General features: G+C 43.0%; 1 protein-coding gene across 1 annotated transcript in view; it reads right to left on the bottom strand.

Annotated features, from left to right (window-relative positions):
- Positions 1-19,576, bottom strand: part of ABLIM2 (actin binding LIM protein family member 2) — a 309,478-nt gene that overhangs the window by 56,203 nt on the left and 233,699 nt on the right. The window contains 1 exon segment of the mRNA XM_030191153.1: positions 915-969. Coding sequence (XP_030047013.1) covers positions 915-969 — 55 coding nt within the window.

The raw sequence follows: 19,576 nt of genomic DNA, 5'->3' as shown, positions 1-19,576 counted from the left end.
AGGCAGACTTCTACGGTCTGTGCCCTGAAAATGGCAAGGACAAATCAAACTCGGGTATACAAATCAAGTATTGCATACCATGTAAAATGAGTCTACCTTGTTGGGCAGACTTTATCTGCCATCATTTACTATGTTACTATATAGTGGGACAAATGGCACTGTTTGAAGGTGTCAAGGCTGCCACCTCCTTTTCAATGACACTTCAAAGCTAATATGGTGACCAAAGGGACAAGTACAGGAGAACAAGGAGCCTCTGCACAGGTCAATCCAGGCAAAAAAACACAGAGGAGACAAGAAGGATGATGACAACAGCAAAAAAAAGACGTCTAATGGTCTCAAAGAGTTCACATCAGAAGTTTATTACTAAAGACTGAACTCTCTCAACCCATTCTTACTAGCATCAGTACATTACAGTCACCCACCTATTTATGTCAGTTATTGACATAGAAATTACAGGTCTTACCATTGTAAGTACCAGAATTTATCCCTTATAGTTAGGGTTCTCAACCCAGTTTTCGGGACACACTTAGCCAGTCAGGTTTTCAGGATACCCACAATGAATATGCATGAAATAGATTTGCATGCCCTACCTCCATTGTATGCAAATTTATCTCATGCATATTCATTGTGGGTATCCTGAAAACTTGACTGGCTAGGTGTGTCCTGAAAACTGGGTTGAGAATCCCTGCCTTATAGCTATTGAAAGTCACAAGATCTCATTATTGTGTGACTCGACAAAACTCAAACAGATTTTATGGTTAATAAAAAGTTCTGATGCTGAGATTAAGGCAGGTAGATAAAAGGGAACATTTTTGAAGGATTGGTATCCACAAAAATCACAGCGTTGTCATTTCCAGCTGCCCCTTCAGTCTAACAAAGACACCCTTCCTGTCTCAAATCATCTCTCATTGTACCTCTCATCCCCCAGCTGGAATCCTGGTCTGTTTCATAAGTGCCAAAATTGGCAGCCTGAAATGGAGAAAGAATCACAATTAGAAAACAATTCTAGGTGAATGTATTTGTTCCAAAAAGAAGGTTATACTATATGCACCTTTAAGATATAAATAGATGCAGACGTTCTAGATTTTAGGTAAATGTTTTTGATCAATTTAGAATTCCATATAGGCAGTATGCAGTCAGCCAAGTAAGACACTGTACGCTAGGTATATACCACAGATTCTGGACAGAGGGACATCCCTTTACCTGTCCTGCTTCCATATTTTGGATAGAAGGGTGGGAAATGGATACTCTGGCCAGCTCTCTATTCTTATTTGGATAGAAGGGAGGAAGTGGATCCAAAGGCATCCCCATAGGTTATTTATTTATGTATTTGTTAACAGAAGAGGGAAGTTAGGAACTCTTTAGAGAACATAAGGAAAAAGGCACAAAGGAGATAGGGACCATGGGGATTGGCTTTGAAATTTTCAGGAGATTTTGGTTAATCTTTAGTTTAAATGAAAGAAAATATCAACACACACACTCCAACCGCAAAGCTTCTGTGAGTTATAGCCAAGGCCCCTAGTTTTATCATGATTTTATGACTGGGCTAAAACCTCCAAATCTCCCTGCAGCTAAAGAATCTTCACTTCCCTCTGGCCTACTGTCTCACCAGTGGCCTCCTTTGGTAGTCACACTGCTGTTTTCTAACTCTGAACCAAAGGGCACTGATAAAGCCTGCAGCAGACTCCCTTCATCTGCTTTCTTCCAGGCTCTTACCTGCATTAATCATCTTGGTTCATTCTTTCAGTGATAAGAAAAGAATGTTTAAACTCCATCAACGAGATTCTGTTATATAGAACACTAGCGTAACCTGATGCGCTCAAAGTTATATCATCCATAGAATTGGCATAACTGTGGTCACGTAAATGTGAAAGGGATGAGCCTCCCTTACTTGTGTAAGTGGGATCCCCACCCACCCTCCACCCATATATATGCTCCCTTGTATTTACGCACCATGGGCCAGATTCTGTAAACGGTGACTAAAGTTGTGTGTGTAAATCAGTGTGTGTAGCTGATTTGTGCATGCAACTTAATTGCTTAACAAGTCAATCAACGCCAATAACTGGATTCTAACAACCAATTATTGTCGTTAATTGGCTTTAATTAGTATTTTCACAAAGGTCGTATTCCTCAATGATTGTCAGGCTGGTCGTGAGCCCTTGAGCCTAGGCCGAGGCCTAGTATAGCTTTTAGGCCAAGGCCTAGGATGGACCGAACAGGTACTATACACTACCCCAGCTACCAAGCCCTGCACACACACACACACGCAACCAACTTGCACTTCCAGAAAGGGGGAGATAGGGCATTCAGGCGGGCCTCACGGCCTATGAGGAACCCACTTGTTCAGAATACAGTCATACGGGCCTCACAGCCTAACCGATTCAAACCCAGGGAAGGGAAGAAAGAAAAACGAGGGGTCCCCATGGGGACTAGAGCACCAACACACTAAGTGCTCGCTAAGGACACATGGGAAAAATGAACTATGAGAGGTAACTATAGGAAACACGTCAGGCTGTACCCCGCAGCACACAAAGAAAATAAGGGACTGAGAAATATGGATACAGAGAGCAGAGACCCCCAGTAGACAGGAGAGGGAAAAGCCAGCAAAAAATAGAGAGCCGGGCCTGAGATGCACCCCGCTCAGAAAGAGCAGTACACAGTAATAGCGAGGGTAGTGACAGCAAAAAAGAATTAAAACAGTCACAAGGGAAAGACTGCTCCAAACACTCAGCTGCCAGAGGCAGGCAAAATACTGTAGTCAAAAGGTTAACCAGGCTCTGAACAAACAGCTGCCAGAGGCAGGAACATTGCAGACAAGGGTTAAGGTGAACACAGGGAAGAACAAACAAACAACCCCCATGGAAAGAAACAAAGGTCCCGACTCTGCCACAAAGACAAGAAGCACAACAAAATACAAACACAGTACAAAGGGTAACTCCAAGGGAAACAAAACAAACAACCTGGAACAGAATGATAAACGAGCTTACCACAAAGCACCACAGTCAAACAGAGGAAATCACAGGTGAGGGAAGAGGGGTAATCAGACACACGTTGGAAGCAGCAAGCACACTGAGACAGAACAACAGAGGGCTACAGCAAGGAAGGAGAAAACAATTCCACAACACACAGAGCAAAAGCTCAAACAGTGCAAGGGAAGGCTTCAGCAAAAAACAAAGGACAACGCCAAAGCAAGGGTTGTAGGGAAGGATAAGCTTAAGTAGATCAGACTGACGTCAGCTCAGCCCAGATGGGCCAATCAGGAACGGTTCCAGGCATTCCCCTGTCTGACTAGCAGAATTTAAACAGAATTTTAACAATGATCTGCGAGTAAATCCTAACTGGCGTAAATTTTGGGTGGCACGGGGCGTTTCAGGGGCATTCCAAAATTTTACATGTGTAAATACATAATACTATAAAGGATACGTACCCTTTATAGAATACCGCTCAGCACATAACATTTTTGGATCCACTTTACAATTTACCCCATGTCACTTACACGCACCATTACAGAACAGCATTCAGTTACCCTGCTGTCACTTTTGCACTTGTGTACACTTATGGTGGTGTGCTGGAACTGGCTCGTACCAGCTTACGAGAGCTGTTTCTTAAGTTTTTAAGAATTTTGGGAGCCAGTTGTTAAAGTAGGCTCCTCTGTGGCTACTTTAACAACCAGCTCCTGAAATTTGGGCTTGGGCCTCCTCCTGAACTCCCTTTTACTTTGCTGGTGGGGATGCCAAGCCCCGCCACCCAAATAAATAGACCTCCACCGCTCCCCACTGCTTCTTTCTGGCTCTGAGCCAGAAACAAGCAGCAGGGAGTGGCAGCAGTCCATCTATTTGGCTGGCGGGGCTCAGCATCCCTGCCAGCAAAGGTATGCCTAGTGCACCCGCAGGAAGGGAGGAGAGAGAACAATATGTTCCCCTACCCAGTCCACCCCTGGGCTCCACCCTAATTTGCAGGGCCGGCTATGCCCGGAGAGAAAGCCTGTTGTTAAAAATTTACCAGCACACCACTGCACGTGTGACACTATTCTGCATATTTATATGCTCCAGTGGTATGTAAATGTGGACACTCTGTTACAGAATTGTCCTTAATGTGCATCCTTTTACCAGGGGCAGTAGAATGCTTAGTTGTTTGGGGGGGGCAGATCCCAACTCCTCTCTCTAGCTTTCACCTCAACTTCTCACTTTACACTATAGTCAATCTTGCATACATTTTTATGTAATTCATAGACAGTATAATTATTCTCTCACATGGGAAAAGAACAGAAGTAGAAGGTTTCACAAATCAACATACAAAAAATATTTCTATACAAATTCTGCTAGCACATCAATGATAGTAACACAACTTTCTCCATTGCCAGGCACTATGTGAAATAACTGGACACTCAAAAAACTTGCTATACCATATCAGCACCAGATCCACTCAAGCTATGCCAACCCTATCCATGAAAACTCAGCACTGAAAATATTCTAGAACAAAAATTACCTCCAGTTGGGAAAACAGAATACTACTACTACTTATTATTTCTAGACGTACGCAGCGCTGTACACTAAACGTGTACAATTGAGCCCCTGCTCAACAGAGCTTACAATCTATTCGAGACAGACAAACAAGACAAATAAGGAATTAGGGAATTACTTTCTGTGGGAATGATTAAAGCAGACATGGATACTGAACAAGTGAATAGGATTTAGGAGATAATAAAAATTGCAGCTTCAAAAAGGTGAGCTTTTAGCCTAGATTTGAATATGGCCAGAACTGGTGCTTGACTACTGACTCAGTAAGACTATTCCAGGCATCAGTGCAGCAAGATAAAAGGAATTGAGTCTGGAGCTGGCAGCAGTGTATAGATAAGAGACATTTACCTGATAAGTGGAGTTCCTGGGAGGAGTGTAAAGAGAGATACGAGTGGAGAGATACTGAGGAGTTGCAGAATGAATGCACTTGTAAAGATAATAAGAGGAGCTTGAACTGTATGTGGAAATGGATAGGGAGCCAATGAAGTCACTTGAGGAGAAAGTTAATATGAGGTAACAAGGCTGGTGAAAGATAAGTCATGCAGCAGCATTTTGAACAGATTGAAGGGGAGAGAAATGGTTTAGTAGGAGATCTGTGAGAAGCAAGTTGCAGTAATCTAAGCATGAGGTGATAAGGATGTGGACAAGGTTTATGGTAGTGTGCTCAGAAAGGAAGGGACACATTTTGGTGATGTTATAAAGAAACAACAGGTTTCAGCAGTCTGTTGGATATGTGCAGAAAATGAAAGAGTGGAATCGAAGACGGCCCCATGGTTACAAGCTGACGAGACAAGCAGGATGAGAATGTTATCTACAGAAATAGAGAACAGGGGAAGAGGAGAGGTAGGTTTAGGGGGAAAGATAAGAAGCTCAGTCCAAACTAATACAGATTACTACACCAACCCTACATGTTACCAGAATTCCTCATCACGTTTACACATAGAAAACACTGCTCATCACCTGGTACAGAATAAGATACTAAGTTAGAAACAAATATACAGAGAAAACATGAAATGAAAAACCCGAGAAACTGACTCTAAGACACATGGAACACTGAAGAAAGATAAACAGAAATGCATTTCCTCCTGAACTGAACAAAATAGAGAAAAATACATATTTTTAAAGCTTACATTTCATTCTCTGAGAACTGAAAATAATTTTTTTGTACCTTTGTTGTATGATCATTTAATTTTTACAGTTGGGGTGGTCTTGATCTCTCTTTACCACTTCATCTGGTTTTCACCTAAGTTTGATCACAGGGTGTCATTTCTATTCACTATTTCTTCACTGTCTTTATTTTTTCCCTTCCTCACCTAATCTATCTCTGACATAGATCCTTCTGTTATATCTTTTTTCTTCATTTCTCTTATCTGCCTTTTTATCTACCTATAGCTAAAATTTATTCCTCCTCCCCCTCCACTCCTCAGTCACCATTTGTTTTACCTTTCACCACTTAACTGCCTTTCCACTTCTGACGCTTATTCACCTAGTCCTCTCAGTCACACCTATACCTCACAGTTTTTCAACAGTCTCCTATTCCTCCATATTTCACTCACCTTCCAGACCCCTGTCTCCATTCTCTATAACCATGCCCTTCACAGTATAGTCTACCTCTCCCTCTCATCCCTTCACCACCCCCAGCTTCTTCCCTACAGCTCATCCCCTCTCTGTCTCCAGTCCCTTTCTTATGTCTTAACCTTTTACCTAGACTCCCATTCCCCCTCTTACCTACTTCAATGACCTGTCTCTTTCCTTTGTTTTTCAGTCTATTCAGAGCCCTCTGCCTTTCTCCCTTTTCCGTAGATCTGTTCCCCCACTTTCTCCTCCCTCTTCCCTTGCATCTGTCTGCCTAACTCCTTCTCCAGTATTCATTTACCCTGCGTTTCTTCCTTATTGCCAGCATTTATCTCCTTTCTTCTCATAAGAACAAAAGCATTGCCATACTGGGACAGACCAAAGGTCCATCAAGCAACAATAGCCAATCCAGGTCATAAGTACCTGGCAAGATCCCAAAAGAATAAAACAGATTTTATGCTGCTTATTCCAGGAATAAGCAGTAGATCTTCCTAAGTCCATCTTAATAATGGCTTATAGAATTTTCTTTTAGGAACATTCCAAACCTTTTTTAAACCCTGCTATGCTGCTTTTACCCTCTATCTCCATTGTCCCTTCATATGCCCTTGCTTCTGTCCTCCTCTTTCTACCCACTCCCGCAGCATCAGCCCCCTTCTCCCACAGCTGATGGAAGCAGTGTTGAAGTATATGGAAGGAGAGAAGAGGCCCTTGTCCCCATCTCTATTCTCCTCCTTAATGCTTCTCATGCAGGCAGAACCAGTAAGGTTCTTACTTCTCACTCCTTATCTGTAGATGAAACTTCTAATTAAGATGTCATCAAAACTCTTCGACTGGGGCTTTGGTCCTGCCCTGACTACACCACTAGACCACCAGAGATTGTAAGGAGGTTTGGGGGGAGAAAGGCTATTCTTTGTATTTTGAAGTGCCTGTAAACAATGATAGAAAGGATCAAATTTTTTACTCGTTCCAAAAGTACAAAGACTAGGGGACACATAAAGAAGTTACATGGAAATAGTTTAATAAATAGGAGGAAATATTTTTTCACTCAACAAATAGTTAAGCTCTGGAACTCTTTGCTGGAGGATGTAGTAACAGCGGTTAGTGTATCTGGGTTTAAAAAAGGTTTGGACAAGTTCCTGGAGGAAAAGTCCACTGTCTGCTATTAAGACAGACATGGGGAAGCAACTGCTTGCCCTGGGATTGGTAGCATGGAGTGTTGCCATGATTTGGGTTTCTGCCAGGTACTTGTGACCTGGCTTGGTCACTTTTGGAAACAGGATACTGGGCTAGATGGACCATTGGTCTGATCCAGTATGGCTATTCTTATGCTCTTTTTTTTTGGTACTGTGATTGCAAGTAATGCAGTTATGATTTTGCACAATATTTTATATAGTAAATAGAGTGCTCCAAATAAATGCTTTTGACACAAAATTTTAGCAGGAATTTAAGTCTGCAAATTTGGGATAAGCTTCTTAGGAATTAGCCTCTCTGTGGAGTTATGATGTCAGCTGCCACTCCAAGTGTGGCACAAAGTCAACCACTGCAAAAGCACCGTGGATTTTAATGTCAGTTTTCATTAATTGTGGTCCATGTGTGTGGAGGCTATTTTGTTAGGAGATAAAATATGGTCTTTCATTATTTAAATTATTACATTCAGCTTGGATACTGTGAGTTTAGCAGAGGGATGCAGACTGCAAGCTCTGACAATCTCCAATGGCCCTCACTGGTTCATATTCACAAACCAAAATTGAGGTTTCGGTTTCGGCTGAAAGCAGGTGATGAGTTTCAGATGCAGTTTTGGTTCTGGCCATAAGCTTTTAGAGAATTGTGGAAACCAAAACTGAAAAAAGCAGTTTCGGTCAGCCTCTAATAGAGTGAACTGGAGTGTGGGAGTGTGGACGTCAGTCTTACTTAAGATTAGCCATACTGGGTCAGACCAATGGTCCATCTAGTCCAGTATCCTGTTTTCCAAACAGTGGCCAAGCCAGGTCACAAGTAGCTGGCAGAAACCCAAATCGTGGCAACATTCCATACTACAAATCCCAAGGCAAGCAGTTGCTTTCCCATGTCTGTCTCAATAGCAGGCTATGGACTTTTCCTCCAGGAATTTGTCCAAACCTTTTTAAAACCCAGATACACTAACCACTGTTACCACATCCTCCGGCAAAGAGTTCCAAAGCTTAACTATTCGTTGAGTGAAAAAAATATTTCCTCCTATTTGTTTTAACAATTTTCCATGCAATTTCATTGAGTGTCCCCTGGTCTTGTACTTTTTGAATGACTGAAAACTCAATTCACCTCCACCCACTCCATACCATTCCGGAGTTTGTAGACCTCAATCACATCCCCCCTCAGCTGTCTCTTTTCCAAGCTGAAGAGCCCTAACCTCTTTAGCCTTTCCTCATATGAGAGCAGTTCCATCCCCTCTATCAGTTTGGTTGCTCGTCTTTGAACCTTTTCTAATTCCGCTATATCTTTTTTGAGATAAGGTGACCAGAACTGAATGCAATACTCAAGGTGCGGACGCACCATGGAGCGATACAAAGGCATTATAGTATTTTCAGTCTTATTCACCATCCCTTTCCTAATAATTCCTAGCATACTGTTTGCTTTTTTGGCCACCGCCGCACACTGAGCAGAAGATTTCAGCATATTATCTATAACGACACCTAGATCTTTTTCTTGAGTGCTGACCTCCAAGGTGGACCCTAGCATCAGCCTTTGGAAAGAAACTAGGTGTGTGAGTACAAATGCGTAGAGAAACTGAGGGTAGGGAAAGAGTAGGAGCCAGCTCAGAGCAAACAGAAGAGGTTACAGGTGCATCCACAGGGTGAGTAGCAGGAGCACATGTCTATGTTATAAGACAGCTGAAAGTACAGAGACTGAAGTAAAAATCAGCAGAAAGAGAGAGGAGAGTCCTAAGGTGAGATCCCATGCACACCAGCTATTTGATAAAGGCAATGTGGGCATCTCTATGCCTTTCTAACGTAGGCTCATAAAATGGCTCCCTGTAGTGCAGAAAGGCTCTCAGACAAATTTACTCTTATTCCTAAGAATGTGTAAATATGTGCATATATTCTACAAGTCTACACTCACATATATCGCAAATCTGCCCCACTCACCCGTATTCCATCCAGACTATGTCCACAGAACCAGGAGTGTAGCCAGTCCTCTGACTGGGGGGAGGGGGCAGAAGTGGACTGGGGGGGGGGGGCAAAGCATTTCCTCCCTCCCATCCCCTCCCCACTGACACACCAAAAATTATATATTTCCTGGCGGGGATGTAAAGCCCCGTCAGCCAAACCTCATCCTTGTGTTGCTGCAGTACAGAAGAAGTAGGTGGTGTACCTCCAGCTGCCAGGACACTCCAAGTAAGCTCCATTCTTGCACAACCTGAGCATGTGCGAGGAGTTCCAGTGTCGGTGGCTGGAGGCATGCCACCAACCTCTGTACTGCAGTAGTGCAAGGAGCTCAACAAAGAATTTCTTTGGCTGGCGGGGCTTTGGCACCCCCACCAGCCATTTAACAGGAGCTGCATGTTTGGAGGGAGCCTTAGCCCAAAGTGGAGGGGGAGCCCAGGCCCCCCCATGGCTATGCCACTGCCAGAAACACCTACTCAAGTAGATGTATACTCAGTCAACTTTACAAGAGCCACTTTATACACAGAAAATGCTTTATAGATTTACTCCCACAGAGATGCGGGGTGTAGCAGGTATTCTCCGAGGACAGCAGGCTGATTGTTCTCACAAACCCGCCCTCCTCCCCTTTGGAGTTGTTCTTCTGTATTTTTTGCTTTTGTATATAACTGGACGGGTCTCTCGCGCGACAGGCGGGAAGATGGCCACGTATGTGCTTTGCGCGCCAGAAGGTTCTGTCGAGGCTTTTCAGATTTTTGCTTTGAGGGGTTCCGTTGGTGGGGGCCACCGTGGATGATGGCCCATCGGTCAGAACAATCAGCCTGCTGTCCTTGGAGAATACCTGCTACAGGAATGTATCTTCGCTTTATTGTACTAATTACTCTCCTATCCAAATTTAAGCAAGCAATCACAACTGGCAACAGTATACTTCTATTTCAATTCAACATGTCCAGTGCGTTCAACATGGTAAACCACAAAATACTACTAAATATATTGGAATATTTCAGAATTGCAGGAAACGTACTAAACTGGATCAAAAGATTCCTGACTGCAAGAATATATCAAGTGATATCAAATTTGATTATATCACCACCTTGGAGACCAGAATGCGGAGTACCCCAGGGATATAAGTACATAAGTAATGCCATACTGGGAAAAGACCAAGGGTCCATCGAGCCCAGCATCTTGTCCACGACAGCGGCCAATCCAGGCCAAGGGCACCTGGCAAGCTTCCCAAACGTACAAACATTCTATACATGTTATTCCTGGGATTTTGGATTTTTCCAAGTCCGTTTAGTAGCGGTTTATGGACTTGTCCTTTGGGAAACCGTCCAACCCTTTTTTAAACTTTGCTAAGCTAACCGCCTTCACCACATTTTCCGGCAATGAATTCCAGAGTTTAATTACACGTTGGGTGAAGAAACATTTTCTCCGATTTGTTTTAAATTTACTACACTGTAGTTTAATTGCATGCCCCCTAGTCCTAGTATTTTTGGAAAGCGTGAACAGACGCTTCACATCCACCTGTTCCACTCCACTCATTATTTTATATACCTCTATCATGTCTCCCCTCAGCCGTCTCTTCTCCAAGCTGAATAGCCCTAGCCTCCTTAATCTTTCTTCATAGGGAAGTCGTCCCATCCCCACTATCATTTTAGTCGCCCTTCGCTGCACCTTTTCCAATACAACTATATCTTTCTTGAGATGCAGCGACCAGACTTGAACACAATACTCAAGGTGCGGTCGCACCATGGAGCGATACAACAGCATTATAACATCTTCACACCTGTTTTCCATACCTTTCCTAATAATACCCAACATTCTATTCGCTTTCCTAGCCGCAGCAGCACACTGAGCAGAAGGTTTCAGCGTGTTATCGACGACGACACCCAGATCCCTTTCTTGGTCCGTAACTCCTAACGTGGAACCTTGCATGACGTAGCTATAATTCGGGTTCTTTTTTCCCACATGCATCACCTTGCACTTGCTCACATTAAACGTCATCTGCCATTTAGCCGCCCAGTCTCCCAGTCTCGTAAGGTCCTCTTGTAATTTTTCACAATCCTGTCGCGAGTTAACGACTTTGAATAACTTTGTGTCATCAGCAAATTTAATTACCTCGCTAGTTACTCCCATCTCTAAATCATTTATAAATATATTAAAAAGCAGCGGTCCTAGCACAGACCCCTGAGGAACCCCACTAACTACCCTTCTCCATTGTGAATACTGCCCATTTAACCCCACTCTCTGCTTCCTATCCTTCAACCAGTTTTTAATCCACAATAGGACATTTCCTCCTATCCCATGACCCTCCAATTTCCTCTGTAGTCTTTCATGAGGTACCTTGTCAAACGCCTTTTGAAAATCCAGATACACAATATCAACCGGCTCCCCTTTGTCCACATGTTTGTTTACTCCTTCAAAGAATTGAAGTAAATTGGTCAGGCAAGATTTCCCCACACAAAAGCCGTGCTGACTCAGTCTCAGTAATCCATGTCCTCGGATGTGCTCTGTAATTTTGTTTTTTACGTTTAAACGTTTTTATTGACAAAATGCATAGTACAATGCAACTTGGAGACTTCATACAGCATGGTTCAGTATTTAAATCAGCATTACAACAACATATGTATCTGTATCAATCACTTATTCCATTTTCTCTTTTCCCAACCCCCTCCCCTCCTTGCATCTTTATATTTCAACAATTATTAAATAGAGTCATAACATTACAACAATACAACGGAGCCTTTTGATTTGGCAAGTGTACAATTGTGAATCAACTACTATTCTACTGTGATGTAACATGATCAGCTTACCACTCCAATTAAATACAGAACTCCATATCTAATTATCAATCCTACTCCTCAATCCCCTCTCCCTCACCCTCCTCCCACTAATCCCTACTAACCCCCCACCCCCAACCCTCTTGATTAACTCATATTGACACTTCCCAATAGTATAATGATACATGGCTCATTTATAAAGTATTGATGACCAAACTTCGGCCTCTCTGTGTCATTTTTTCCAGGTAACTTCCCCATATTTTAAGAAACCGTATTTTCCTTTTGTACTGTCCTTTTACTTCTTTCGCCTCCCACACTAACAATTGGTGCACCCTGTTACGCCAATGCCAATAAGGTGGCGAAGTGGCTACAGTCCAATATTGCATAATACATTTCTTTGCTACCAAACATAATTTTCGATATAATAATGTTTTGTCAGCATTGAGTCTTAAAGGTGCATCTTTCAGATCTAGTATCAACTGTCGTGGATTCATGTCTATTCTACTACCCAAAACATGAGACAGGTAAGTAACTATTTGTCTCCAATATCTCTGTAGTGCTACACATCCCCACACCGCATGGTATAAAGTATTATCATGTCTATTACATTTCAAACAGAGCGCTGTCTCTATACCCCCTGATTTATATAATTGTACTTGGGTAAAGTAAGCTCTGTGAATTATCCTGTACGCGCATTCCCTGTAATCTGCACCCCCAATTATTCTTGGAATATCTTTTATCTGCGCAGTAATATCCCAAGATTCCAAATTCCAGCTCATATCCTTTTCCCATCTCTGTCTAATCGTAGTCATCTCCTTCAACGGAGCCAGCTCCCACAGCTTCCGATGTATCTGGGATATGGATGGAGCATTTTCAGATATCTCATCAAAGAATTTTTTGATTTTGTTACCCAATTTACTCTGCAATGCTGCTTTATCTAATGTTTGTACATAATGTTTAAGTTGACAATGCGCGTACACATCACCCCAAACCTGCTCCCTCTGAGCCAATAGTTGTGGCAACGGCAGTATGTCCCCGCTCTCTCCCAGTACATCTGCTATACAAGTCACTCCTGCCTGTGCCCATCTATCAAAAGTTTTATTTTCCAGCCCGGGCACGAAAGACGGATTTCCCTTGATGTTTAGATACTCAGTTACTCGTGGATCTCCACCCAATAGTTCCCCTAAGAATCTCCACGCTGCTCTGAGTGATAAAATCAGAACATTGTGCCTAAGTCTATGCGGAATCTCCTTTTTCTGTAAATGTGCTAATGTAATCCCATGATATGGGCTATATAGCGCTTCTTCCATCTCTAGAGGTGTATGTTCCTGGGATTGGAATAACCAATCTCGTGTCTGGCGCAGGAGACATGCCATATTGTAAAATTTAATATTAGGTATCCCCAAGCCCCCTTGCCTCCATCCCCCCAACATATATTTCAACTGCATCTTAGCGCGTTTTTTTGCCCAACAGAATCTGGATATCAATTGATATAAACGTTTGATATCGTAATTTTGTTTTTAATAATAGCCTCTACCATTTTCCCCGGCACCGACGTCAGACTCACCGGTCTATAATTTCCTGGATCTCCCCTGGAGCCTTTTTTAAAAATGGGCGTTACATTGGCCACCCTCCAATCTTCCGGTACCATGCTCGATTTTAAGGATAAGTTGCATATCACTAGCAGTAGCTCCGCAAGCTCATTTTTCAGTTCTATCAGTACTCTAGGATGAATACCATCCGGTCCAGGAGATTTGCTACTCTTCAGTTTGCCGAACTGCCCCATTACATCCTCCAGGTTTACCGTGAAGTCAGTAAGTTTCTCCGACTCGTCCGCTTGAAATACCATTTCCGACACCGGTATCCCACCCAAATCTTCCTCGGTGAAGACCAAAGCAAAGAATTCATTCAGTCTCTCCGCTACATCTTTGTCTTCCTTGATCGCCCCTTTTACCCCTCGGTCATCCAGTGGCCCAACCGATTCTTTTGCCGGCTTCCTGCTCTTAATATACCGGAAAAATTTTTTACTATGTTTTTTTGCCTCTAATGCTATCTTTTTTTCGTAATCGCTCTTGGCCTTCTTTATCTGCGCCTTGCATTTGCTTTGACACTCCTTATGCTGCTTCTTGTTATTTTCAGACGGTTCCTTCTTCCATTTTCTGAAGGCGTTTCTTTTAGCCCTAATAGCTTCCTTCACCTCACTTTTCAACCAGGCCGGCTGTTTTTTGGAGTTCCGTCTTTCTTTTCTAATTCGCAGAATATGTATGGCCTGGGCCTCCAGGATGGTATTTTTGAACAGCGTCCACGCCTGTTGTACAGTTTTTACTCTCTCAGTTGCCCCCCTAAGTTTTTTTTTTACCGTTCTTCTCATTTTATCATAGTCTCCTTTTTTTAAAGTTAAACGCTAACGTATTTGACTTTCTGTGTACAGTTACTTCAAGGTCAATATCAAAACTGATCATATTATGGTCACTGTTATCAAGCGGCCCCAGTACCATAACGTCCCTCACCAGATCATGCGCTCCACTAAGGACCAAGTCTAGAATTTTTCCTTCTCTCGTCGGCTCCTGCACCAGTTGCTCCATAAAGCTGTCCTTGATTTCATCAAGGAATTGTATCTCTGTAGCGTGTCCCGATGTTACATTTACCCAGTCTATATTTGGATAATTGAAGTCACCCATTATTATCACATTGCCCATTTTGTTCGCATCTCTGATTTCTTTTATCATTTCTGTGTCTACCTGCTCATCCTGGCGAGGCGGACGGTAGTACACTCCTATCACCATTTTTTTCCCTTTTATACATGGAATTTCAACCCACAATGATTCAAAGGTGTGATTTGTGTCCTGCTGAATTTGAAATCTATCTGAGTCAAGGCTCTCGTTAATATACAATGCTACCCCTCCACCAGTCCGGTCCACCCTATCACTACGATATACTTTGTACCCCGGTATGACAGTGTCCCACTGGTTATCCTCCTTCCACCAGGTCTCAGTAATGCCTATTATATCCAATTTTTCGTTTAGTGCAATATATTCCAACTCTCCCATCTTATTTCTTAGACTCCTAGCATTTGCATATAGACATTTCAGAGTATGTTTGTTGTTCTTATTTGCATGATGCTTAGTACCTGACACTATTGATTTAACATCTTTTGTCTGATCTTTAGTTGTATTTAAGGGCACCTGGTCTACCACGGTCTGTTGTGCAACCTCACTATCCAGAAACCCTATCTTCCCTGTTTGTGAGGTATCTTTGCAAGATACCTTTTCCCGAACCATGCGCTTTTGAGCGACTGTCGGCCTTCCCCCCATTTCTAGTTTAAAAGCTGCTCTATCTCCTTTTTAAATGCCGACGCCAGCAGCCTGGTCCCACCCTGGTTAAGGTGGAGCCCATCCTTTCGGAATAGGCTCCCCCTTCCCCAGAATGTTGCCCAGTTCCTATCAAATCTAAAACCCTCCTCCATGCACCATCGTCTCATCCACGCATTGAGACTCTGGAGCTCTGCCTGTCTCTTGGGCCCTGCACGTGGAACAGGTAGCATTTCAGAAAATGCTACCCTAGAGGATCTGGATTTGAGCTTTCTACCTAAGAGCCTAAATTTGGCTTCCAGAACCTGTCTCCCACATTTTCCTATGTCATTGGTACCCACATGTACCAAGACAGCGGACTCCTCCCCAGCACTATCTAAAAATCCTATCTAGGTGACGCGTGAGGTCCGCCACCTTCGCACCAGGCAGGCAAGTCACCAGGCGATCCTCACGTCCACCAGCCACCCAGCTATCTATATGCCTAATGATCGAATCACCAACTACAACAGCTGTCCTAACCTTTCCCTCCCGAGCAGCACTTGGAGACATATCCTCTGTGCGAGAAGATAGTACATCCCCTGGTGGGCAGGTCCTGGCTACAGGAGTACTTCCTACTTCACCAGGGTGATGCTCTCCTTCTAGGAGACCTCCCTCCTCCAAGGTAGCACAAGGGATCTCCGTTCTCACCGACCCTTTTCAACCTAATGATTACACCTTTAGCCAAAACGCTATCCAACCAATGCCTTAATCCTTATATATACACGCAGATGATGTCATGATCTATATCCCGTTTAAACATGACCTAACAGAAATCACTACAGAAATCAAACACAGCTTCCAAATTATGAATTCATGGGCGGATGCATTCCAACTGAAACTCAATGCAGATAAAACACAGTGTCTCATCCTCATCACAACATAACAATTATAAACCCACCATTATAAATACCCCTAACTTTACCCTTCCTGTTTCAAACAGTTTGAAAATTCTAGGAGTTACAATTGACCAAAATCTTACACTAGAAAGCCATGCGAAAAACAAAACAAAGAAAATGTTTCAATCAATGTAGAAACTCAAAAGAATAAAACCTTTCTTCCCAAGGGAAATATTCTGCAGACTGGTACAATCAATGGTATTAAGTCAACTTAACTACTGCAATGCAATTTATGCCGGATGCAAAGAACAAATCATTAAGAAACTCCAAACTGCACAAAACACGGCAGCCAGACTCATATTTGGAGAAATGAAATATGAAAACGCCAGTCCCCTAAGAGAAAAATTACATTGGCTTCCATTAAGAGAACGCATTGTGTTCAAGGTCTGCACTCTGGTTCATAAGATCATACATGGTGAAGCTCCGGGATATGTGTCAGGCCTTAAAGACCTACCAACCAGGAATTCTACTAAATTATCACGTACGTTCCTGAATCTCCATTATCCCAACTGCAAAGGACTAAACTATAAATCAACATATGCAACCAGTTTCTCTTATATAAGTACACAAATATGGAATGAATTACCAAAATCAATAAAAACAACACACAATATAAATAATTTCTGAAAACTACTTAAAACTAACTTATTCAAGAAGGCTAACCACAAAGATCCAGCCTAAATACCAATAACAAAATTTACACCAGCACTACACATAACGTAATTCTTTAATTCTGATTGTTCAAGTCTAATCTACTATGATTGAAGTTTTATCTGATTATCTTTTATTTCTTATTACGAAAATGAACTTTATTTATTTGAATACCTAATTCCACTCTCCAGCTTATTTTCGAAAGAGAAAAACGCCTATAGTGCGACCTAAATCGGGAGATAGACGTTTGTTTCACAAAGGCGCCCAAATCGGTATAATCGAAAGCCGATTTTGGGCGTTTCCAACTGTACTCCGTTGCGGAAACGAATAAAGTTGACGGGGGCGTGTCGGAGGCGTGGTGGAGGTGGAACTGGGGCGTGGTTATCAGCCGAGGAGAGATGGGCGTCTTTAGCTGATAATCGAAAAAAAGGCGTTTTTACCACGATTTTGGGTCACTTTTTTGGACCCTTTTTTTCACAAACAAGTCCCAAAAAAGTGCTCCAACTGCCCAGATGACCACTAGAGGGAATCGGGGATGACCTCCCCGGACTCCCCCAGTGGTCATTAACCCCCTCCCACCAAAAAAACCCCCACTTTAAAAACTTTTTTTTCCAGCCTGTATGCCAGCCTCAAATGCCGTACCCACCTCCATGACAGCAGAATGTGTTCAATCCTGTCACAGCCTTTCCCTGGGTCAAATGTGGCTCTCGGGTGAGTGTGACACCTTTTCTGTTAAGGGCACTGCAGAGTCACATCAGCAATGCATTGTGGTGGGTGTAGGGTATTGGGCTCCGTGATTCCACTAGCTTGTGGTAAATGCTCACGATGTTGGTAGGCTCTACTCCCATGGTGCTTTTCCCCCTGCTTACTGGGTCAGAGTGTGCCCTGTTTTGTTTCCGGTAGTCCATGAGGTAGTGGCCATTTTTGTAAGCCAGTTTTAGATCCCTTTCACGTGTTAGCCATGTTACAGAACTTAGTTCTTACCTTGAATGTGGCTGAAAGAGGGCATTGTACAGCATTCTGCCAGCTCTGACCTACTGCTCATCTCAGTACCAGGGAGACTCGTTGCCAGTGGGGCACAACCTCTGATCTGCAGTTAACTGTGAGTAAACGCGGTTATTCCAATAAAGGATGCTTTCGGAGAGATTAGTCTTCAGGTGTCAACTGGTGTGCCAATGTTATATAGCAGCAACCAGTCCTAGAGGCCTGCGTGTATGCAGGTCCCTGGAGCACTTTTAGTGGGTACCGCAGTGCACTTCAGCCATGCGGACCCAGGCCCATCCCCCCCTACCTATAACACTTGTGCTGGTAAATGGGAGGCCTGCAAAACCCACTGTACCCACATGTAGGTGCCCCCTTCACCCCTAAGAGCTATGGTAGTGTTGTACATTTGTGGGTAGTGGGTTTTGGGGGAGGGGGGTTGGGGACTCAGCACCCGTGGTAAGGGACCTATGCATGTGGGAGCGTTGTCTGAAGTCCACCGCACTGACCTCTAGGGTGCCCAGTTGGTGTCCTGGCATGTCAGGGGGGGCGAGTGTACTACAAATTGTGGCCCCTCCCACGACCAAATGGCTCGGATTAGGATGTTTTTGAGCTGGGCGTTTTTAGTTTCCATTATCGCTAATAAAAACAAACGCCCAGCTCAAAAACATCCATTTTTTCGAAAATATGGTTCGGCCCGCCCCTTCACGGACCTGTTCTCAGAGATAAACGCCCATGGAGATAGGCGTTTCTGTTCGATTATGCCCCTCTCTGTCACTTCCATATTTTAACTATGTATTTCTCTTTTCCGGAATTGGTGATCATCATTACGGAACAATTGTAAGCCACATTGAGCCTGCAAATAGGTGGGAAAATGTGGGATACAAATGCTTCAAATAAATAACTGCTGCCAGTTTTGGTTCCCACTATTGTGTGGGGCCCAAACGAGGCTAAAGCCTAAGAAGTGTTAGAACATAAGAAGCTGACTTTCGAATAGTGGTACAGGTGTTGGTTGTGACAAAATTAGACTATTGCAATGCTGTGTATTTGGAAATTTCAAAGACTTGGTGTAAGGCCTTGCAGGTTATACAGAACTATGCAGCGAGGCTGATATTGGGTTGGGGTAGGGTTGAGCATATTACACCCGGGTTGAGGTGACTGCACTGGCTCCCAGTGGAATACAGGATTGCTTATAAAATGTTGATGTTGGTATATAAAGCAATTTTGTTGCATGTACTATTATATTCGGAGCAAGCTGTTCAGCTCTATAACCAGCAAGGGCACTAAGTGTCAGATGGATTACGCAGGATTATTGTGCCATTATTGGTACATATTCTTTATGCAGAAACAAGGGCTACAGCTTTTTCCATAAAAGGACCAATGTTATGGAGGTTATTTACCTCTTTGCAGCAATTTAAAAGAGCATTGAAAACATATTTTTTCTCTGGCTTTCCCTGCTGAGTAGTTTTGACGATAATGAAGTTTTATTGTATACTCAGCTGAGTGTGAAGTGAGTGGATCTATTATTGTGCTGTGTGTTGGTGTGGAGTGTATGGGGGTTTGTATTATGGATTATGTATGTTTTAAATGTATTTATTTTATTTATTTAGATTTTGCTCACACCTTTTCAGGAGTAGCTCAAGGTGAGTTACATTCATGTACACTTAGGACTAAGCAGTCTATAAA

The sequence above is a fragment of the Microcaecilia unicolor genome, chromosome 2, assembly GCF_901765095.1.
Source record: "Microcaecilia unicolor chromosome 2, aMicUni1.1, whole genome shotgun sequence".
Classification (NCBI taxonomy): domain Eukaryota; kingdom Metazoa; phylum Chordata; class Amphibia; order Gymnophiona; family Siphonopidae; genus Microcaecilia; species Microcaecilia unicolor.
The sequence above is the reverse complement of the archived record's forward strand: the minus strand, read 5'-3'. Positions and strand labels throughout refer to the sequence as shown.